This window comes from Vanessa cardui, chromosome W (assembly GCF_905220365.1).
Source record: "Vanessa cardui chromosome W, ilVanCard2.1, whole genome shotgun sequence".
NCBI lineage: Eukaryota > Metazoa > Arthropoda > Insecta > Lepidoptera > Nymphalidae > Vanessa > Vanessa cardui.
In genome coordinates, this window is record NC_061153.1 from 6,763,108 (window position 1) to 6,787,142 (window position 24,035).

Here is a 24,035-nt window from a genome sequence, read left to right on the forward strand (position 1 = left end):
CCCCCCGTCTCCTCCGGGCGATGTCGTTTTGTGTGACGCAATAAAATCACACATTAGAATTGATAAAAACTTTAAATATATACAGAAGCCACATTATCGGCGTGCTATACGAAAACAAAATATCGAATATACGCCACTGATATACGACGCAAAGGAGCGCCCTCCAAAATTCGCGCGCCAAACAGCGGAACTAAGTAATACGCCGAAAGGCACTCCAGTGACGAAACAACGTCCATGCCAATATTTCACCCAGCCATTGTACTAACCTTTGCACTACTTCTGGCTGAATTTGAGAGATGGTCAATCTTGCGTCCGTATATAGGATGCAACAAGTCAGTCGGACGCAACATCATCGGTAAAAACCGCCATGTAGGACGTAATATCAACTCCGGGGTGAAAATATATATATATATATATAAATGTATATATATTTTTTTTTTGTTTCAATTGAATATAGCCATGTTTTGGTTTAGCTCTTCTTTGGCTTTTCTGGTCTTAAGTACGTAATCTTTATTGTATTGTAATCTGAATTTGATGTGCCTTAGTCTTTCAATGATGTCGATGAATTTCTCACATCGCTAGAAGTTGCCACAGAGTTGTTAAATATAGCCTGACAGAATTACCTACGGGTTTAAAGTTTATTTATCGAGAGGACTTCGCATACAAGCTTGTCTAGGTAGGTATAAAAGTCTAAGTCAAAGTAATTTTACCCCAAACAGTGTTAGTTACTGTTGTTGGTTGTCTGATTGAAGGTTGAGAGTGCACTGAGCAAGTGTAACTACAGGCTCAACGACTATAACATCTTCGTTCCCAAGATGGGCGGCGCATTGGCGATGTTAAGAATGGTTAATTCTTCTTAGAGCGTCAATGTTCTCGACAGCCTTATTAAGAGTGTTAATTTCACATCTCATTTTGTACACTGAATTTTCCATAGAAGGTCATCAAGCCTATCATCGGCATTCAAAATCCTAGAATTGAAATTAGCCTGGGCCAAGGTTTTTAGCTAGGTGGTTTGGCTAGTGTTTCGACTGCGTTGGCCCGCTGCACACTTGCCTCGTCCACGAGGAGAGAAACAGGTGAGTAGCATCAGTTACTGGGACGGGACCGTTGGGAGTTTTGACTCGGAGTAGGGCTTCTATCTAAATATATACACAGTTGAAGAATTGGTACTGAAATACGCCGTATCCCTATTTCTTACCCAAATACCCCCCTAAAGCCCCCGTTCTGTGCCCGACCGAACCGTTCTTTGTGCTCAATCTTATTGAATTGTAATCTGAACTTCACGATGTCATTTTCATCACTGAACTTTCCCTAGAAGGTCATCAAGCCTTTCATCGGCATTCAAAATCGTAGTATCGAAATTAGCCTGGGCCAGGGTTTTTTAGCCAGGTGGTTTGGCTAGTGTTTCGACGGCGTTGGGCCGCTGCACACTTGCCTCGCCCACGAGGAGAGAAACTGGTGAGTAGCATCAGTTACTGGGTCGAGACCGTTGGGAGTTGTGACTCAGAGTCGGGCTTCTAGCGAACTATATACATAGTTGAAGAATTGGTACTGAAATACGTTGTATCCCTTATTCTCACCCAAATACCCCGTTCTTCGCCCGCCCGCCCGAACCATGCTTTGTACTTAACACATATAATGCCTCGTCAGCCACATATGGCTGACAGAACAGACCGGTTTTCAAAGTGAAATTTAGGCGTCGTCGTCCACGTTTTTCGTATAAAAGTGTATGTCGTATGGCTGACGAGGCCTGATAATTTGTAACTTAACTGATGGCATAACAACTTTTACTAACATTTTGAAAAATATTAAGCTTTGAAGTGGGAATGTCAAGAAGGAATTAGTGATGAGAAAGAAAAGAGGTTTTTACATAATAAAGCGAACATATAAAATATTTTAATTGTTTTTAATGATATTCAAATGAACATACAACATCAAAATATATAATATATATTCAAATTATACATATCTGTGGTCTAAATTGAAACAGTTGATACAATAATGCGTCTGATTTGGGCAATCTTCACAGTATGTCACTACCCTTTTGGTTTTGTTTCTCGCATGCTTTCTTCCAAATTGGGCACAATTTTCTTTGTAACATCTGAAACAATATTTACGACAGGCAGAAGCCAGCCCTTTCTTCTTTTTAATTCGTGCTTCAATCGTCTAGGCCTAGCGGGGGCACCAATTTCTGAGATTCCTGAGCTCACCAAGTACTCAACCAATGCTGTTCTAAACTGAACAACTGTAATCTTTTTTTTAGTTGTTAATTTATACAGTATATACGAATTTACAATAGATGTATTCAATAATAGCTCCATCGCTAATCTTTTGGGCCATTTAATTGTCTTGCGAAGAGGGGTCGTGTATATTATTCGTCGGTCGTGATTATAATTAACCACAATTTTTGGCTTTATTTTTTCTTTTCCTTTCTTACTGATCCTTCTAAAGCTCACGGAGTGCTTGGTAGAGAGAAGCAGCACATCTCGTTTGTCCTTCCATTTCATGACTGTAATTCCTTCACCATTTTCTTGAGCTGAGAATTCGCCTGCTTTGAGCTTGGCTTGAACGACCGTTTGAGGTAGACCTCGCCTGTTTTTTCTGAGTGTACCTATGAGATGTGTGTGCCCTGCTAGCAACTTCCGTGCTAGATCCAAGCTGGTGTACCAGTTGTCTGTACAAACTGTATGTCATTTGTTCAGATAATCGTGACACAAAGAAAGGACGACATTAGTTTTGGTAGTGTTCACATTATCATAGTTTTTTCCGGCATAAACTTGCACTAGGTCTGAGCATAGTTTAAAAAATTTTATTCCATATTTGTGTCGCTTATTTTTGTTGTACTGCCTAAATATAACATGCCCACGAAATGGAATTAGGCTTTCGTCGACACAGACTTCTTCATTTGGTGTGTAATGAAATTTAAAATTATCATTCAGCATATCTAACAAATGCCTAACTTTGAACAATCGGTCTTTTTACTGTCATTCATTTCATTATTAGCAAAATGTAACATTCTCAAAATGACCTTAAAGCGATTTCGGCTTATAATGGACTTAACAAATGGTTGCTCAAAACATTTATTAGTGCTCCAATGCATAGACAGTTGAGGTAGTTTTACTAAGCCCATCCAAATCAAAACGCCAAAGAAACGCTTTATTTCATGGCAATCTGTAGGCACCCATTTTCGCATTCTATATGACTGTGTTCCACTCTTGTTCAAGATTTGTGAAGCAAAACGATTTGTTTCTTCAGCTATATATTCAAATATTTCATTAGGTACTAGTAATGAATAAAAATCTTCTGGCTTAGCTGCACTCATGCTAGATTGCAACCGAAATGGCTTGAGCCCAGGACATTCAGTATATGGAATAACACTTGTTTGCTTACCCAGTGGATTAAACCATACATATGTAGATCCTGAATCAGCCGATACTGGAATCGATTCTTCTTCGCTGTCGGATAATATCTGCCATCGACGATTGTTTCTATTCCGTGGTATTGATTCAGTTTCATCGATATCAATGTCAAGTATAGGTGGAGCCGGTGGTGCAACACTATTCGATAATGAGTTCAATTCTTTATCAAACACTGATAAATCTAACTGTGAAAGTTCATAGTCAAAGTCGTCGTCCATTTTCACGGAGAAATAACTACCTAATCAGTGACAAAACTTAAAATTTGAACTATCGAATAATCATATAATGCAGTCTAATTCGTTGTACGTCACATCGGAGCGACGCTCACACACAATACGCTACCAGTGACACTATCAAAATAGCGCCGTCGCTGTTGCGGCGGCAAAAAGCTAGAGCGAGATTTCGCGCGCTTTTTAATTTTAAGATGGCCGACAATGTGGTTGACGCGGCCCCAATGGATATTTTATTTCTGTAGCGCCACGTCAGCCACATGTGGTTGACACCGTTATTTATTTATTTATTTTACCATAAAATGTATATAAATAATTAAAAATATTGTTATTAGACTTCGTATCAATCCCGAGAATAAATTTTGAAAAACAAAAAAATAACAGTTAGGTCATATGTTAGTACGGCATTATATGTGTTAATCTTATTGTATTGTAATCTGAATTTCACGATCTCAAACACAATCCGCTATGATGGCCCTCACCTAATATCAATCCACATCATTGATATTACCCGTTTTCCCCAAGTCTTGAACGGATACGTTTCTGATTTGGTTAAAGTGGTGTAGCAATGACTTATCTTTATTTCCTCCATTGAGTAATGGACAGCCCTTCGTGCTTCTTAGATTCAGTTGTTATATATATATAAATGTATATATTTTTTTTTGTTTCAATTGAATATAGCCATGTTTTGGTTTAGCTCTTCTTTGGCTTTTCTGGTCTTTAGTACGTTATCTTTATTGTATTGTAATCTGAATTTGATGTGCCTGAGTCTTTCAATGATGTCGATTAATTTCTCACATCGTTAGAAGTTGCCACAGAGTTGTTAAATATAGCCTGACAGAATTACCTACGGCTTTAAAGTTAATTTATCGATAGGACTTCGCATGCAAGCTTGTCTATGTAGGTATAAAAGTCTAACAGCCGTATTTATAGACAAGTAAAAGTAAGTACTTGAGTAAAAGTAATTACTTAAGTAACAATTTTTATTCTATAGTTAAGTCATTGATCGAAGATAGAACTGTCAAAAGTTAGAATTCTCAGCCAAGTAATAGTCATCGTTTTCTTTACTCAAGCATTACTTTAGAGGTGAAGTACTATTCTCTCTGTACGTTTTGAGGTTATTTTGTTGAATATTTTGAAAAATGGAAAGTTTGGATGGCATCGAAGAAGTTTTTGCTGTTGTAGACAATAATATATTAGAAGAAATAGAAGTGCCTGAACCTAGAAATCCCAAAGTTTACTTTCGTGATGTGGATCCATTTAATGACTATTCGGAGGATAGTTTTAAGAAGAGGTTTCGTTTCTCCAAAAATGTTGTGATTCATATAATTTTACCAAAAATAACCGGCTTTTTAGAATCGGAGACACAAAGAGGGCTTCCTATAACCCCACTGTCAGTTGCTTACTGCGTTACGTTTTTATGCTACTGGAAGCTTCCAAATTGTATGTGGAGACATCATGCATATTTCTCAATCGACAGTGTGTAACATAGTGAAGAGAATTAGTCGAGCATTAGCAATGCTAATGCCATATTTTATTAAATTTCCTGCCAATTTGAGGAATATAAAGGCCGCTTTTGAAAACCTGGGTTGTATTGGCAGAGCACCTGGACTGAAAAATATTGTAGGAGCAATTGACTGCACCCACATAAAAATTACCAAGCCTAGAGGCACAGAGCAGTACCGGAATAGAAAAGGTTATTTTTCTTTGAATGTGCAAGTAGTTGGTGGCCCTAATTTGATTATACATATATGATATAGTTGCACGTTGGGCTGGTAGTACACATGATAGCCGAATCTTTAGAAACTCACGACTAAATATAAGATTAAGCAATAATGAAATTGATGGGATGTTACTTGCAGATGGAGGATATCCTTGCACTAGGTAAATAATTATATATTTTTTATTCATTAAAAGTTATAAGTCTACACTATCGCTAATATAAAGTATTTTTCATTTTAGATATTTACTGACTCCTATTTTAAATCCCAGAACTGCACATGAAGAAAGATACAATAAGGCTCAAATAAAAACAAGAAATTCAGTGGAACGTTTATTTGGAGTATGGAAAAGACGGTTTCCATGCTTACAAATTGGTTTAGCTACTAAACTTTCTAAAACAGCCAATATCATAATAGCTTGTGCAGTATTCCACAATATTGCAATAGAAGTAAATGACACATTTGAAGTTTAGGACACCATGGACAATGATGCTGACACACCCTATTCCACACCAATGACAACACAAGCACAACAGATACTAGCGATGGATTGGTGCTTCGTGCAAATATAATTTCACGATATTATACATTTTAAATGAATTATAAAATAAAACAAATTTTTATTCTAACATTTTGTTTTTTTTTCACACAAAATGTACTAGAAATTATTGTTTTTCTAATTCTTTTAGTTTTATTTGCAGTTCAATTTGAAACAATTTTTCTTTATGTTCTCGCTCTAAAATTTTTATCTTGAGCTCTTCTTCATGCATTTTTTTTTTAAATTCCAATTCTTCGTCCAATATTTTACATTTTAACAAATCTATTCTATTAGTTTTCAAATTTTCATGACATTTTTAGCAGGAGTTTTGAAATCTTTTGCTTCATCGGTAACTTGCACTCTTGCTTCCTGTGTTAAAACACAAGCTCCAAGCTTCATTATTGTTGTCACCTAATACAATAATGGTCCCAACAATATCACTGTCAATATCCACAGCAATGTTTGTAAGGATATTTTTATCTATATCCATGACTTTCGTATCGATAGGATCCATATCCGTAACAGGTGGCCCACCTCCTGTTAAGTGGCGTATATTTTCTTTTGTCTTCGACTCTCTTGCTTTTGCCTTCATATTATACCACAGCTTGATTAATTGTTTTGTAGATGCCTGCAACAATAAAACATACATAGGTACTATATAGCTAGGGACACGCAAAATACCTAAACTATTTATATCAATAATAAGAAAACTACATTAAAATATTTACCTTTTGGGTAACAATAGAGGATTCATTAAATTCCTCTGCAATTTTTTCCCAAGACTGCTTCTTTTTAAAAGCACTTGAAGCATTTGTTTGTTTGCAGGTTAGGATTGTATCATCTTTTTGAATGATATTTAAAAATAAATCCTTTTCTAAAGTAGAAAACGGTCTTTTTCTATCAGTTTCTTGCATTTTTTAACGCAGTATAGATAATAAGATATACTTTATTGGCAAAAAGGTATTCAGAAATAAATTCAATGCACCGACACGATAGGGACTTTTTTTTAACCCTTAATCAGGCATCTTGAATTGGTATAAAAAAATGGGTGCAAGCGGACTGGGCCATGATTATCATAATGTCACAAATGATTAGAAATAAATATATATATTTTTTACTTTTGTTTTTTTATTTTTTTTAAATGTGGGAGCTATTCTACCATTGCCCTACTAAGACTACATAATTTTCAAAAGGAAAAAAATAATAATTTTATTATGAATCTGTATTACTTTTCCCAAAGGGCTATTATATTTAGGGTAAAATAAAACCAGGCTGCTTACAACGTTCGAATCAATTTATTTTATGAAATTGCTCCCAACATGGGACAAAGCATAAAGGCACCTCACATATTTTGCACTCAAAATAGGTCCTGACCTCCTTTGCTCTTGTGCTATACAGTGTCTGCACCTCCTGTAACTCCCTTTTTTGCCATAATGCTCTCCAGGTCTTGAAAGTCTGATTTTGTCAGGAACATTGAGTCCATTCTTCTTTTTTACAAAGTTGGCAACGGCGTGCTTTCTTTCTTTATATCTGAAACAAAAAACTGTAAATAAATCATTGTAAACTGAAATATGGAAATATAAAACCACCACCAACCAACCCATTTATCAGAGCTCTTGCCAAACGAAGTCTAAAATTACTGAGTATATTACCTCTATCCTTATCTTGACAATATAGTATACAAGAATTTATGAGGCAAGTTTCAAATATAAACCAAAACAAGCGAAGCCAGGTTTTTCTTGATTTTCTGCCAATTGGATATGAACTGCTATAGTGATCTAATTTATCGACTCCACCCATGTGCTGAGTATATGTAGCAATAGGCTAGTTGACTAATTTTAAAAATCTATTTCAACGTTTGCCTTATGGTCTAATTTAACTGAAATATAAATATTTCAATGAAATACAAACTGTAACATATTTAAATTTACATTTTTATGAAATATTTGACATTTCTCAAATAAAACACGACAAACTGTCATGGCGAGCCTTGTGACGTCACATGTTGTAAAACAAACTGTTTGGTTGAGCGGCGGGGACGAGTTTGTTTACCCAAATAATCAAATAAAATGGATCACAAATTTTATAAATACTGTATAGTACCTCAGTGTGAAAGTTCAACAATCAAAACACCTGATAAACTATTTATACATGAATTACGTTGGGTGCAACCGGAGGATCCAAAGAAAATGCAAATTAAATTTAAAATTAATATATTGACTATGACTAAATTTAATTAATGCCAATTGGTCGATGTTTGTACCAAGAGAGTGGCGCTTCCACATTTTAGGCTTCGAAGGAAATTTTCGATTGACGTCAATGATTGACGTCAATGCTGCTTGTAGTTGCTGCGCTTGTAAAACGTGGAGTCTATGTAGGTCGTAGGTGCCGTGTGCATTAGGCAAGCATGCTGATGCAGCGATCTACTGGCCATGTGTAACACCTCCCCCCGAAGAACAGCGAGTATCGATGGACTTGTGCGAGATGGTCGCTGCTAGGCATCCAGGATCAACCCTTATTTGACTGGGGTTGATAGTGCGTGGGGCTGGGACTGCACAAACGATTTCAGGGTTGCTGCTGTAGTTTTCCGTGACGACTTTGGACACTTTTCTTGTGCGTAGCCGGCGGTAGAGTAGAGTAGCGATGAGCGCGCATGTACCGAAGAGTGTGAGGTACATGGGTATAGTCGTGTGATATATGACTGGGTCGGTGACGTTATCTAGATGTATGGGCGATTGCGTCGCTATCTCGTTGCTCAGGGCGTGAAGTTTTTGTAGATTCGGGGAATTCAAGATGAGCTTCGGGTGATTTCGATGTCTTGACTCGTTGTATAGGGGCATCTCGATGATCTTTATGACATGTCCTTTGATTTGGTCGTTGGAGTTGGAGATAGTGAAGGCGGGTGTTCTCAGGTTGCAGTTTAGTGGGATAACTGCCAAGTAGCTGCCGTGTAGAGTCTGGTATTGTTCTTGACCGCAGGATATCTTCACCTTGGTTGGGACGGGAAAGTTCAGGGTGTAGTGCTTGTCGTCCAGTTCTTCCAGGGCTTCGGTAGTGAGAGTTACGGGTGTTAGTTTACAGTTGGGCTGAAGTTCTTGGTGAGCTATGAGATGCTGGATACAATCTCCCTGGCTCTGAGTATGCAGGCTGGGTGTCGACTCACAGTGATATAAAGAATTTATCTTCGGGCATTCTGCCTCTATGTACCTAGAATCTGCGCTAGAGAGTGCTACGAAAGGAGAGGGTGGTATAAGGGTTTCATGGTATCTATTGGGAATTAGGGAGAGCTTATAGAAATCATATGTGGAAGAAACGATAATTGGAATCTTTATAACTAGTACTATTTGTTTGCCTAAATAGAAATAACCTAATTTAATTACATCATAAAAGTACTTACTTTCTATGTTAAGGATCTCATTATTAGAATATAAAATCCTTAATTTACTTAACATATCCTTAATTTCATCTAAACTAAATAAATAGTACGGGGTGCTCGATGCACGAATAAAAGTTAAGGTGTTCTCTAAATTCTGTAACTCTTCATAAAGATCTCCTATATTATCTCCTAGGATTAATAAATGTTGTGCTATGTGAGCGTACCTAATTAAATCTCTATCTCTGGCATCGTTAATGTTTAAGATTAAATTCAAGGCTTTGTTCATCTTATCCTGATTCGAGATTATATTACTTATTATCTGAGAGCTTTGTGAAATGAATTTTCTATTTAAACTAACATGATTATTGATCTCTAATTCTAGCTTGTGCTCATTATTACGCATGGTTTTTATAGCGTTTTCATATTTAAGTGCGTCAGTGTAATCTAAATTACCGGAAATTGATTTTATTACGGAGCCTAAGCCGTCAATGAGACCTCTTTTACTACGAGATGATTCAAACATACTAATTTTATTACTGATTAAGGTAATTTTACTATCGAGATGTTCTAGGTGAGGGTCAAAGAGAGATAATGTTTTATTATTAAGCAAGGGTCGTGATTCAGCCATCTGGGTTTTTACTAAATCAAGTTGGAAACTAATTTTTTCTTAATCTATGTGGCTCAGGAAAGAGTGGTAATGAGAGACAATCTTAGCTGTCCCTAATTTAAAAGGAAGTAGTCCGGGTCCATTGTCAAGTGAGTCAATTGTTATCTCCTGTCCTCGGGTCGGATGTAGAGTCGTCAGCCAAAGTATCATCCTGTAACAAGGTAGAATTCTTAGGACTTCGCTTAAGGCGAGATTTAGCTACAGTACCGCGTTTTTTCTTCGTATAGATGTGAATTGGAAGATCTGCGAGTACACTGTCCTGTGTATATCGCGGGGCTAACTTCTGTCGGGATGCCATAGGATTGCGTACAAAGACTTGTTGGTCAGGGGTGTAGCTTTTCTCGGGTTCTCTATCTTAATTACGATTTTCAGTCAGTTGTGTCCTATGGGTCCTTGGGAAAGGACAGCACCTATGGCAAAGTTAGATGCGTCAGTCGTTAGTACAAAGTCCTTAGAAAAGTCTGGGTACTGCAAGATAGGGTCATTAGTCAGTAGTGATTTACACTTTTCAAAACAGTCAATGTACTTAGGGTCATTAAAGGTGGTCTTAGAACCTTTTTTAAGACATTGCGTCATAGGTTTTACAATGCGCGCAAAGTCTGGAACAAACTTTCTATAATACCCTAATAATCCAAGAAAACGTTTTTATCTCGGTGGCTGTCTTAGGAATAGGAAATTTCTGGATGGCGGCGATCTTGTCAGGGTTAGGCTTAATGCCGTCCTTACTTATTACGTGGCCTAAGTACGAGGTTTCTAGCTTCAAAAACTCAGACTTATCCATCTGAATCTTAAAGTTCGATTCCCTAAGTCTTTTGAAGACTCTCTCTAAATTTACCATATGTTCCTGCAAGGACACACTAAAAACGATTATATCATCAAGATAAACGAGACAAATGACATTTTGAAGGTCTCTAAGGACGTTATCCATCACACGTTGGAACGTGGATGGTGAATTCTTAAGACCCATGGGCATACGTAAAAATTCAAAGTGTCCATGATTTACATTAAAAGCCGTTTTGTGAATATCGGCTGGGTCCATTTCAACTTGATAAAATCCGCTGGCAAGGTCTAACGTTGTAAAATAATGGCAGTTACCGAGCTTATCTAAGATATCATTGATATTAGGGATCGGGTACTTATCGTCGATCGTCTTTTCATTAACTTTACGAAAATCAATGACTATGCGCCATTTGACTTTACCAGATGCGTCAGCTTTCTTGGGAACTACCCAGATGGGGGAGCTCCAGGCTGATTGTGAAGGGCGGATTATCCATTGATCTAACATTTTGGTTATTTGATCTTGAACCTCCTGTCTGTGAACGAAAGGGTATCTATAGGTCTTAGTATAGACAGGTGATTCATCCGTGGTACGAATACTATGTTTAATTTGATTGGTGAAGGTTAGAGGTTCACCGTCTATATAGAAAACGTCCGCATATTGTGCACAAAGAGACTCTAAGTTAGCTCGTTCTTCAGGATTCAGGTGATCAGTACGTAATTTCGAGAGTACTTTTGATACGCGATCGCTAAGTTGATTGGTACGCATGCACTGCTCATTAAAAAGTTCGGCACAAACTGGTCTATCCATTGAGAATACAACATCATGTTTTGTAGGGTTAGTAATTTCTATAATGCCGCGGTTATTCTTAACGGAGGTAACGCAGTCGCGAATAGTGCAATTAGATATTATTTGTTCCGAAATTATTACATCGCCGTCATGAAAGTTAATAGGTACTCGGGCTAATTTGGAACTATTAGCGGCTATTATATCCTCATATAAATTGCAATTCCGCGAATCGTACATGTTCAAAGGGTTAGACGAATGACGTGTAACGAGAACTTTATTTTTTAAATCTATATTTGACTCTAACTTTTCTAGCAAGTCCAAACCAATTAAACCGTCAAAATAATTATGGAATTTATAAATGAAAAGAGTGATGTCACAAGTTTCGTTGAACTCTGGGAAGCAGGGTAAGGTTATGGAGTAGTCATTACGGGTTGTTGCGTGGATGTTAGTTACTTCAAAGGGGTCATAGTTACAGTGAATATGAGGGTAAAATCTGTCTACTATTTCGGGGCTAATAAACGACTGATTCGCGCCGGTATCTACTAATAATTTAATAGGTGGATTACTAATCTGAATATAAGGAAGTTTTCTCTGAGTTTGTAAGTTAATCTCTATTTTGGCTTGTCTGACTTCGGGGCTAACTGAAAATCCTGATCTACAGCGGATGTACCTTCGGGCGCGTCCTGATGTTCCTCTACGTACGCGGGGACAATATCAGTGTAATAAGCTGAAGGCTCATATACAGGCTCGTAGATGCAAGGTTCGGGGTACGACTGATCGTAATAACTGTCATAGGCATAGTCGGGGTATTCATAATAGTCATAGCAATCTACTTCGTTCACATTCATCTCTCTAGAATTGAAGTAATTAGACGGGGGCGGATTTCCGTGTTTCGTCCAGTCATGTTCTGTCAGGGGCCTAGGCATAGGTTTAGGAACAAAATGGCTTACACCACTCATAGGCTTAGAGCCGTTATTAAGGGGCGTGTAACCTGGCTTTTGTTGAGGCACTCGGAACACGTTACTCTGTGGCCTATAGTTAGGCGGGGGTGCGCTGAACATTTGTTGGGTTCGTGAGGGACCGCGGTTAAAAGGCACTTGGGGTCTCCAAGCTTGCATTGGCCTTGGCGGTTGTGGCTGATAAAAAGGTTTCGATTGACCGGGCTGATTTAATAGATTTGGAAAAGTAAAAGGTCGCTGCGCAGGCAAATTAAATAACTTACCTTGAATATTATTAGGGTTAAAGGAAGACGTGGACTGCACAGCTCTGCGCTCCGGTAACTGGTCGTTACGCTGCTGTAGGTACAAGGTGTTAACTTCCTCATGAACAAACTCAAGAGCCTTTTCAATTGTCTCGGGTCGCATACACCTAATACGTGAGCCTAATGGTTCTTTAAGACCCCGAACATATGCTTGTAGTGTTAACTTTTTGTATAGAGCGCGTTTTGCCTCGATAGTGGTAGGTATAGACTCGTGTAAAGTCACATACGTCATTATCGTACTGAATAAACTTTGACACTTCTCATAGAACTCTTGCGGTGTTAAATGTTTCTGAGTAAGCAAAGCCAAATCGTTGTATAAAGCGGTCTCATCTCGTTGGTCCGAGAAATTATTGATTAAAGCATTTCTTATACCCTGCCAGGTTTCAGGGATGCCGTTTGAATTAATTGTGCGAGCAGCATGTCCGGTAATTTTATTTAAAATGCCGTTTAATAAGGCTAAGTTGCTAAGCTCAAAACCTGGCTCCGCCCGAACAAATTGCGTAACCAGTTGGTCGCATAAATGAACAAAACGCGTGAGCACATTCGGGTTCCCGTCGAACTCGGGTAAAAGGCGTAAGGCCTTATAGACTTGATCTACCAAATCAACGCTCATTTTTGAAAATAAATTACACTCAAAAATTAAATTACTAGATTCTACACTATCACTATTTTCTAAAATACTCTCTAAATTCCTATTCGCATCGATTTGCGAGATTCTGTTAATATTATTTGACCCAGAGGTCTGCGATTTACGTGGGTGAAAAATTTTGAAAAATTAATAGAACCACTGAGGAAATTAACACTAGAAAAATACACTAAGGAAAATTAAAATAAAGGATAATTAAAGTATAGGAAGGAGAGCAACTTTTTTTTTTTTTTTTTTTTTTTTATGGCATAGGAGGCAAACGAGCAGGAGGCTCACCTGATGGAAAGTGACTACCACCGCCCATGGACACCTGCAACACCAGGGGACTTGCAGGTGCGTTGCCGGCCTTTCAAAAAGGAGTAGGCTCTTTTCTTAAAGGTTCCCATGTCGTATCGGTTCGGAAAAACCGCCGGCGAAAGCTGGTTCCACAAAGTGGTTGTGCGAGGCAGAAAATGTCTGAGAAATCGCGCTGTTGTGGATTTTCGGACATCAAGGTGGTGCGGGTGAAACTTAGAATTTTGGCGAGATGTCCGAAGGTGAAATTCAGCAGCCGGGATTAATCCGAACAATTCCTCGGAACATTCCCCGTGAAAAATTCGGTAGAAGATGCAGAGTGATCCGACATCTCTACGCAAAGCCAAAGGATCAAGGAGATCGGAAAGAGCTTGATCGTCGATAACTCGAGCCGCTCTACGTTGGATGCGGTCAAATGGAAGGAGCTGGTACTGGGGAGCACCCGCCCAGAGGTGAGAGCAGTACTCCATGTGAGGCCGAATTTGCGCCTTGTAAAGTTTAAAGCGATGGGCCGACGTGAAATACTGCCTCGCCTTGCTGAGCACGCCCAGCTTTTTTGAAGCCAATTTGGCTTTGCCTTCCAATTGACCGCGGAACTGAACGAGGCTCGAAATATCAACGCCAAGTATTCCGATACTACCTGTAGCGGCTATCGGAATGTTCTCAAATCGTGGAGATACGACAAATGGTGTTTTTTTAGCGGTTAACGCGCAAACTTGCGTCTTTTTGGGGTTGATATGGACTAGATTTAGCCGGCCCCAATTCGAGACTTCGTTTAATGAAGACTCGATTTCAGACACAAGTTTGTTCCGGTTCTCTTCGACGTTTTCCCGAGAAATATTAGCGCGGCCGGTGTATAAGGTGTCAACGGTACTGTCGTCTGCATAGCAATGAATGTTCCCGATTTGCAACAAATCATTGATATGCAGAAGAAACAGAGTGGGTGATAGAACGCAGCCTTGTGGAACACCAGCATTGACGTATTTTAAGTCAGAGCATGCACCGTCGACAACGACCTTGATGCTCCGATCTGCCAAAAAGCTGGTAATCCAATTGCATAATTTCCCGGGAAGCCCATAGGAAGGGAACTTCGAAAGAAGCGCTTTGTGCCATACACGATCGAAGGCCTTCGCTATGTCCAAGCTGGCTGCTAATGCCTCCCCCTTGCTCTCAACTGCTTCAGCCCACCTGTGAGTAAGGTAAACTAGAAGATCACCGGCTGACCGACCCCGACGGAAACCGTACTGGCGGTCGCTAATCAGCTGGTTCTCCTCTAGATACCGCAGGAGCTGGCAGTTTATAAGGGACTCCATTATCTTGGAGAGCAAGGAGGTGATGGCTATAGGCCTATAATTGGACGGGTCTGAGCGGTTGCCTTTTTTAGGGATCGGATGCACCAAAGCTGTCTTCCAGGAATTCGGGACGACGCCTAATGTGTAGGATTGCCGGAAAAGACGCGTTAAGACCGGTGCCAACTCGGGAGCACATGTCCGTAGCACGATTGGAGGGATACCATCGGGTCCGCTCGACTTATGAATGTCCAAGGAAAGAAGCGCTTTACGAACTGCACTTTGCCGGAATTTAACCTCCGGCATCGTGGTATCACATCGCGGAATTGTTGGTGGAGATTTTCCTTGGTCATCCAGAGTCGAGTTCGACGCGAAGAGAGAGCCTAAAAGATCAGCTTTCTCTTTCGCGGTATGGGCCAATGACTCACCGTCTCTGTGCAGAGATGGAAAAGATGGCTGACAGAAATTCCCTAAGACAGCCTTAGCGAGAGACCAGAACGCTCGTGTTCCTGAAGGGAGACGCACCAGTCTCTCGCCAATTCTGCCAATGTACTCCGTCTTCGCCCTAGCAATCACGTTTTTGAGGGACCTAGAGGCAGAGTTGTATTCCTTTTTAAATGCGCTGGTATTTACATCACGAGACGCAGATGCATTAGCCCAGGCTTGATAGCGTTCCCACTTTCGGCGTGATGCCGTTTTGCAGAAGCGACCAAACCAAGGCTGGGACTTGCCACCGATGGGTACTGCAGAGTAAGGAATGAATAGTTCCATACCCTGAAGCACCACATCGGCAACAGAGTCAGCAGCAGCGTTCGGATCATCCGGCGAGAAACAAATCTGCCCCCATGGGTAAGATGCAAAAAAAGACCGCATCCCATCCCAATCTGCTGACTTGTAGTGCCATACTCGGCGGCACCCAACAAAGCGAGGCCGTGAGTACCGCACAACCGGCACTGTACTCCGGACGAGACAGTGGTCAGACGAGCCCAGAGGGGGATCGACGATAACCTGATAGCCATCCGGATGTGAAGTCAGCAGAAGGTCCAACAGGGAAGGTGTATGATCCTCCACATCCGGTATTCGCGTTGGCGAGTTGACCAGTTGTGTCAGATCATATGCTAGAGCGAAGTCCAGAACAGATCTACCCGCATGATCGGTGGTGCGTGAGCCGAGCCATTCTGCGTGGTGAGCATTAAAGTCACCCAGAATAATGATCTCTGCGGATGGAATCTGCTGAAGCACGGAATCTGTAGCCATTTGGACGTGCTCAACCAGTCGGTCGGTTTCGGCATTACCGCTATGGGACCTATAAAGGCACGCATAGATTCGCGGATGGTCATCGCAGTCTACACGCAGCCAGATAATCGATAGGTCCTGTCCTTCAAGGCTGCCGAGGCGTCGAGAACAGATATCATCTCTGACGTAAACGCATACCCCAGCTCGTGGTATAAAGGAATGTTCCAATTTGTACCCAGGGTACGAGAGAAAAGTCGTATCGGCAGGAGATATCTGGGTCTCGGTTAGAAAGAGCAAGGCCGGCTTCGCCGTTTCCAGATGGTAGTGAACGGCGTTGAGGTTGGAGTTGAGTCCCCTTATGTTGCAGAAGTCCACAGCGAGGGTGGTAGGGGTTGCCTTATGATGCCTGCTCCGCTTGCCCCGAACAGTGGCGAGCGCAAAATTGCCCCCCCCAGAATTCGGAGGGCAGCCTGGGCATCCCTGCTCAGGTGGTGTATGTCCTGAGCATGGATGCCCAGAGAGGGATTCTCCACCGCTGTCGCTGATGGTACCCTCCTGGGGTAATTTAACCAAATTCTGCACAACCATCAAGTTTTGGGGGGGAGGGGGATTGGGCCTCCGGAACTCTCACTTACCGGACGAAACGCGGTAGCATAACTACCACTTTACGCCGATTTTAAGTGAGAGAGTGGTACTTCCCCGGGCGTGCCGGCCCATTCGGCTGTAACCCGAAGGTATACAGCGTGGCACTACCACTTGTAAATCTACTAACTCTAGTAAGATCTAGGTACACTCACCAAATCTGCATTTCTCTGTGTATCGATATTCGGATACTCCTCCTTAGCCGCACACCCGTAGGTTCGTAGAATAGCCCTTCTCGGTGATCGATTCACTGAATTTACTGGACTATCCTACCGACTGCGCCAATTACGTTGGGTGCAACCGGAGGATCCAAAGAAAATGCAAATTAACAAACAATACCCGTGACCACGAACACTGCAAAGTGCTCGAAACGTCGGGATGTTTAAAAAATAATTAATATACGCGATTCATCCGTTATAATTAGTTTTATTTAAAAATGCAAATTAAATTTTAAATTAATATATTGACTATGACTAAATTTAATTAATGCCAATTGGTCGATGTTTGTACCAAGAGAGTGGCGCTTCCACATTTTAGGCTTCGAAGGAAATTTTCGATTGACGTCAATGATTGTCGTCAATGCTGCTTGTAGTTGCTGCGCTTGTAAAACGTGGAGTCTATGTAGGTCGTAGGTGCCGTGTGCATTAGGCAAGCATGCTGATGCAGCGATCTACTGGCCATGTGTAACACATGTGCCTCGAAAGGAACAAATGCGTAAAAAGTGGCTACAACTTGCAAGACGAGACGTTAATGTAGCTTCCGATTCCAGAATGTATTTTTGTGAGGATCATTTCGATGTAAGTTTATACTTTTTCGCAATAAATTATGTTTTTTAAATATATTATCGTAATAACTAACAAAATTTACTGTTCCTGATATTGAGAATAGATTTTTATTAGGTTAGAATTCATATTAGGGTAATGAACTTATCAAAAAACTTCTGCCTAATTTTTTATTTATAAAACCAATATTTTGTTACAGTTGCCAAACGATATGGAGAATTACATGCAATATCATGTCATGGGATTTGTAACACAAATTCAGATGAAACCAGACACTTTGCCTAGTAAATTTCATTGCCATCCAGATAGACGAAAACGGGCAGGTTGTAGTTTGGAAAGACCATATGCTCTAAAAAAACAAAGGATGACGATAATTGAAGAGTGTTTAAATGAATCAGTTGAGAGCAACATTGCCAGTACTAGTTCTTCTGTTCAAGGAGAAACTTCTGTTACTAGGCCAGGTATTATCTTACTTATTCCTTTAATCTACAGTAATCTATACTAATATATAAAGCGGAACAGGTTGTTTGTTTGTTTAAACACACTCTCTCAAAATCTCAGGATTTACTGGTCCAATTCGAAAAATTCTTTCGCCATTGGAAGGCTAAATTCACCCTGAGTAACAGGCTATGTATGTACTAGAGGCAAAGCTGTGACGGGCTGCTAATGCTAATGTTATGATAAACAAAGTTTTATACCTAAAGTATAACTTAAAGTATGTGAGATACATATTTTAAATTAGGGATAAAACTTCAATGTATTACTTATACAGTTATATGTACATGTTTATAGTTTATATATACATATATGTATGTATATGTTTATAGTGCATTCAAGTATTGTTGACTAAGAAGTACAGAAGCAAAGCAACTCAAACTCAAAGGAAGTCAGTGGACCAGGCAGCATCACCATTCAGATATAGCAAAACAGTTTCTACATCTCCATTTAAAGTTGAACATTCTAAACGATCAAGACCATCTGGATCTGGAATATCAAAGAAGCTTTTTTCAGAAGAACACAACTCAGATAGTGATTTTTCTCCATGTAAGCCACATGTGACGCATTTAGAATCCTCACCATCTACAGGATCACTGCAAACAAAATCATCTTCAGATTGCAGCGAGATAGTTGAAGTGAAACAAAAATCTATTAACACTATACAGAATATTATTAATAAGATTATGAATAAACCTAGGTTTTACATTGGGATTCCCAAGAGTAGTTACTTTTTATTGGACATAATAAATAGTGAAACCAATATCCCTACTGAGCATATTATGTTAATTTTGAAAAAAATTCGCTTAGACAATAAATTTCAAGAACTAGCTGATGATTTTGCCATGGTTCCATCATATGCTAGCAAAATATTTTTAAAAAATGTCCCTACATTAGCAAGTGTTTTGCGTCCCTTTATTGTTAAGATAAATAAAGAATCCAATATAAAAACCCTGCCCATGGCATTTAGGCATAAATATTACAATGTTAGCTGCATTATCGACTGCTTAGAGATTGAGGTGCAAAAGCCATCTAAGTCTGTCAATCAAGCATTAACATGGTCCGACTATAAAAAAACCAATATCATCAAATATTTAATATCTTGTACACCTAACGGATTAGTGAATTATGTATCACCTGGATTTGGAGGAAGAACGACAGACACATGCTTGGTTGAATCCTGTGATTTTGTACACACTTTAGAAAAAGGTATGTGTATAATGGCAGATAGAGGATTTAAACATGTTGAACAATTTTTACTAAAATCTGGTGTCCAATTAGTTCGACCTCCAAGTGTACAATCAGGTGTCAAACTCAGTAAATTAGAGGCTAAGCTAACAAAACAAATTGCAAGCTTAAGAATACATGTTGAACGGGTTATACGACGTTTGCGCGAGTTTAATATGTTAAAACCATATGCTTGTGTTAATATTAATTTTTTAAAGATATTAGACGATATTGTAACTATTGCATGTGCTTTAATTAATTTACAAGATTCTCTGATTAAATAAAACTTCAAAATATGCTGTGTTGCTTTATTTATTATATATATTAAGGGAAAAAAAATAAGCTTGAATTCACACTGAGGGACCACATAGACTTGTGAGCTTTAGAATGTGCTAACTATTAGGTTAAAGTTGGTCCCATTCATAGCTCAAAGTCTAGTTAAAATTTACAACATTTGTAAAAGTAATTTATAAAATTTTAGCCCTTCTTGTTCAGTGAATGAAAAGACAAGAATGCTGAAGGTGGCCCCTCAATAATCACTGTAAGTTCATACTGTTTAACCAAGTCCTGAAACATTTGTTAATTCAATCTCTAGTTTGTAAAAGAAGTTAATTAAAGGTGTTCCCTCAATTGAAATGCTCATATACATAATAATAAAATATCTGCGATTGGCTACTTTTACAAATTAGTGATTGATTTGAAGAAAGTTCTTAGAAACTTTTACTAAATGCTAATGCATTATAATAAAGCTCACAATGCCATGTTGTCCCTCAATGGAAATGCAAACAAAAATTATAGTAACAAATAAAAACTACTAAATCAATATCAAAGCCTCCTTAGGTCTTGTTTATTACACTTTGATACAATAATGGATATATATGTTTTTTCCAAAACGGAATCAAACTGTTTTCTATAATATTTATAACAAATTGTTCATTAAAATTGACATAAAACGTTTCAATTTTCTTATTTTCAGTAAAATTTGGATCTGCTATACAAAAAATGCATTTTTTTAGATTAGCTAAGTACATCTGTGTTTGTATCTGAATGTAATATTTTTCAGTAGGCTTTCCATCTTTTATATAATTCAAATAAGTTTTAGCAGTTGTGGGACACTTAATTTCTATTATGTAGTCTCGACAGATACCATCTGATGATCCTGCAATCATAGGGTATTTAGAACTCAAAATTAGTCCACACTTCCTGATATTTTTATTTAAGACTTGTTTCAAAGTTTGTCTCACTGAGTCTTCTAAAATCCTTCCCCTTTTCATTGCTGGAGTATCTGGAATCTGTCCACCCATAATTAATGATACCAAGGTACCATCAAAGGTCTTACATCGACTTACATCAAAAGCTCTTGAGGCTGTTATCCGTCCGTATCTTAGTTCATTCCAAAGCCTGCTTTTAAATTGATTTCGTGTTTGAGTTTCAACTTTTGTGATTGTGGCATCTGTTATATTAACATTACCTATAAATATGTCACAGCATTTTTCTTTAAATTTAACAACAAGCTGATTCATTGAAGTTGTAGCTATATCAGAAAGATTAGTGTCAGGCTGGTAATTTAATAACTCACAATCTTCTATTTTTCTTTTTTTTGCTTCTGCTAAATATTTAGTGAGTATGCTTGGGTTCGATGGCAGACTTGGACTTCTCTTGGACATTTCTTTGGCTGTTATGTACTTTAAACTCGTACCAACCTGTGACAATTTAGACTTTTTCCAGTAACACTCCATAGATGTACAAGAAGGTTCTTCACTCCGCCTATGAATCCACATGATAAAGGCTATTGCGTATGCTTGCACCCACCTTGGGAAGCAACACAGTCATGACACTCCACAGAACAAATTATGTCGTCTTCTTCATCAATAACTAATGTCACTGCATATAATTTAGACCGCACTTTATGCTCTGGACATATTTTACATTTAAGAAAACAGAGTTTTCCATCACGCTTCAATTGCACGTAACTAATTGCATCATCTCCATATGACGCACGAGATGATCTGAAAAGAAATATATTAGTGATGAATGAAAATAAACATACTTATACCTAACTAAAAACAAGAATAAATTGATCTGAATTGAATATATATTATATTATTATATATTTCTGATGAATGGTTATCAGGTAGGCTAGCTGGCATTATCATTATAATAATTAGTGTTGTTTACTTACATTGAAGTTTTAATATTTCGGAATTCTGCGGAGCAAAAATTTTGTTAGTTGCGAAAAATGCACCCAACATAACAACATCGATCTTCGGCAAATTACAGTCAATCTGGGTAACTTTGACCCGGGAGAAGAGCAATTTCAAAATATTCATTAAAATAATATTTAGAAGTAGTAGTTGTTTTGTAATTTTTAGTAGCTTACCAAAGTTAGAGTGACATATTGGGTAACATTGTACCACTCAATATATTCACAAACAATTTGCTTTATTTTAAAATTTCTGTTGTTTTTGGATAACTTTAGCCTCATTTAACGAAAACAGATTAAAAATCTCACATCTCACAACTTTTTTCACATCTGTCAAATAATTTTTAGGGTTGTCATTTTAGAAATAAAACTGCACTTGTACGAAATGACCAGTTTTTTTTAGGAACTTTGATTTCTTATCAAAATATAAAAATGAGTTAAGTGTAACTTAAAAATCACGTAACAGGCATGCAATAATATTTAAAAATAAAGTTTTAGTAACCAATCAAAATTATTACTTAATCCAAAATACGCTGAAAATAACAGGTTAATTTTGGTCTTAGTCACCCCATTCCATAAAGAGGAAATCATCTTGAATGATGTAGAAATTCTTCCGTTTCGTTATTTGATGTTCCTCTAAACTTTTTACAATATCTTTTTCAGAGCACGATATTGTCTCTGCCTTTGATGGCCATTTCCAGCCTTCAACTGCCTTCTGCAGAACAGAAATTTTATATTTTTCATCGACAAAATCGAAAATCAGACCAGGGAATAAAGACTCCTCATATTTAAAAATACAAAAGCCAGATTTTGGTTTCTTTTCAGGTTCTATCATGAGTAAGCTGCCGTCATTTTGAAGTTCGTACTCTTCGATTACTTGAGAACTTGGTGACTGTAAAATTTCTATGTTCTCCTGGATGTCTTGTATGTCAGTACACAAATTTTCTCTTATAACAAATTCGCTTGTTTCTTTTGCCTTTGGTTTGGGTGCTGCATGTACAATTGCATCGACAGTGATCAAGGCATTGGATTGGATGTAGGAAATGGAAGGAATTGTGGATGTAGGCGGCGATGAATTTTCTTTTTCTCCTTCTAATGCATTCGATTTTTCTAATACTTCCATGCTGACAAGTGACATTGGTGTGGGCGGAGTTGATGAGCGTACCGGAACTTCATTTATTTTTTTCTTATTTTCTTTTTTTGTTGTTACTTTGGTGGATTTGCTATTTTGTAGAGATTTTTTGGGCCTGCCTCTTTTCTTATTTTCTGTGCTTTTGTTTTTTTCTCTATCTTCATAATATTTTTGTCCTTCTTCTACTGATACTGTTTTTCCAGCTGAAATAGGTATTTGAAACTTTCTTCTATTAGATTGTGTACCCAAGTCTATATTTCTGATTTCATCTAAGTAGTTTTTGAATGATTCTCCTAGATCTTCTCTAATCTCTTCTATTGGCTTGCCGTAATTAGGTAATTTCCTTATTACAACTTCTTTGTCTAATGGGTAAATCCCACAAGCTTTAAAGCCAGCTTTAATGTTTTCAGAGACAGAGTTTTTTCCAAGTTCCAAAGTTTTCTTCAGCAGTGGTGCAAACACATTTTTGGGCAAAACATTTACAATTTTGCCTCTCCTGGTTTGGCGCCAGTCTCCCAAAACTTTTCTCCAGTTATTTTTTAATGCGCTAAAATAAGCCACATCAAGAGGTTGGAGAAGATGCGTGGAGTTTGGTAGCAGACAAATAAATTTGATGTCATTGTCCTTGCACAACTGTAGAGTCTTAATTGTGATATGTGAGCTCAAGTTATCACCGATTACAGCTTTCTTCCCTTCTTTTTTCTTAAGAATTGGTAATAGCTGTTTTTCGAACCATTCATCAAAAGTTTCAGCATCAATCCATCCGAACTTTGTTACTCCCATTCGTGTGCCTGGAGGACAATCCAAAATCCAATCTGACCACTTCTGTTGCGCTTTATATATAATAAATGGAGGTATTAATTCGCCAGTTGCGCTTGCACAAAACATTACCGTGTAGCATGATTTGGTCGAGTTTTTTATAACTTCTGGGTTTTTGCAAGTTCTGCGAAATAAAAGTTTGCACTTCTTCGGATTATCGTGAAACCCTGTCTCATCAAAGTTATAAATATTTTCAGGTGGCACATCTGCTAGCTCTGTGCTCAGATTTTCAAAATATTTTTCAATCATATCTTTATTAACTTGTGCTCGTTTGCGGCTTATTTGGTTGGCGACTTTTTGTTGGAGCACTGGATGTCGAGCCAAAAACAGTTGTCCCCATTCCCAGCCTGGTAAATTATTTTTAAATCTGGGTTCCTTTCTCTTGGTGTCGTCTAAATATCTTTTCACGACAATTCGTACATCCTGCATACCTACTGGAATGCCTAAATCACTAAGGGACAACGCAAATAGAAGACGGCGAGACGAAGGTA

General features: G+C 38.4%; 2 protein-coding genes across 3 annotated transcripts; both read left to right on the forward strand.

The window, feature by feature from the left end:
* Positions 1-446: 446 nt before the first annotated feature.
* LOC124542517 (putative nuclease HARBI1) lies at positions 447-5,998 on the forward strand. Its single transcript, XM_047120460.1, has 3 exons — positions 447-4,509; positions 4,541-5,400; positions 5,612-5,998. Exons 2-3 carry the CDS (start codon positions 5,108-5,110, stop codon positions 5,841-5,843), a joined length of 525 nt encoding a protein of 174 aa, XP_046976416.1. The 5' UTR covers positions 447-4,509; positions 4,541-5,107; the 3' UTR covers positions 5,844-5,998.
* A 1,794-nt stretch (positions 5,999-7,792) lies between these two features.
* LOC124542681 lies at positions 7,793-19,689 on the forward strand. 2 transcript variants are annotated; one of them, XM_047120608.1, is made up of 4 exons: positions 7,793-8,059; positions 17,577-17,683; positions 17,868-18,129; positions 18,496-18,807. In XM_047120608.1, exons 1-4 carry the CDS (start codon positions 7,978-7,980, stop codon positions 18,516-18,518), a joined length of 474 nt encoding a protein of 157 aa, XP_046976564.1. In that variant the 5' UTR covers positions 7,793-7,977; the 3' UTR covers positions 18,519-18,807. The 2 variants fall into 2 exon arrangements, with proteins under 2 accessions (XP_046976564.1, XP_046976563.1); XM_047120607.1 differs by lacking the exons at positions 7,793-8,059; positions 17,577-17,683 and having other exon boundaries at positions 17,893-18,129; positions 18,496-19,689.
* Positions 19,690-24,035: the final 4,346 nt, after the last annotated feature.

Excerpts from the sequence above, each read along its gene's own strand:
- LOC124542681 (XM_047120607.1), top strand. The coding sequence starts at position 18,058 with ATGAATCAGTTGAGAGCAACATTGCCAGTACTAGTTCTTCTGTTCAAG. Across the intron at positions 18,130-18,495 it reads AACTTCTGTTACTAGGCCAG|TGCATTCAAGTATTGTTGAC; the intron begins GTATTATCTTAC and ends ATATGTTTATAG.
- LOC124542517 (XM_047120460.1), top strand. The coding sequence starts at position 5,108 with ATGCATATTTCTCAATCGACAGTGTGTAACATAGTGAAGAGAATTAGT. Across the intron at positions 5,401-5,611 it reads CCTAATTTGATTATACATAT|ATATTTACTGACTCCTATTT; the intron begins ATGATATAGTTG and ends TTTTCATTTTAG.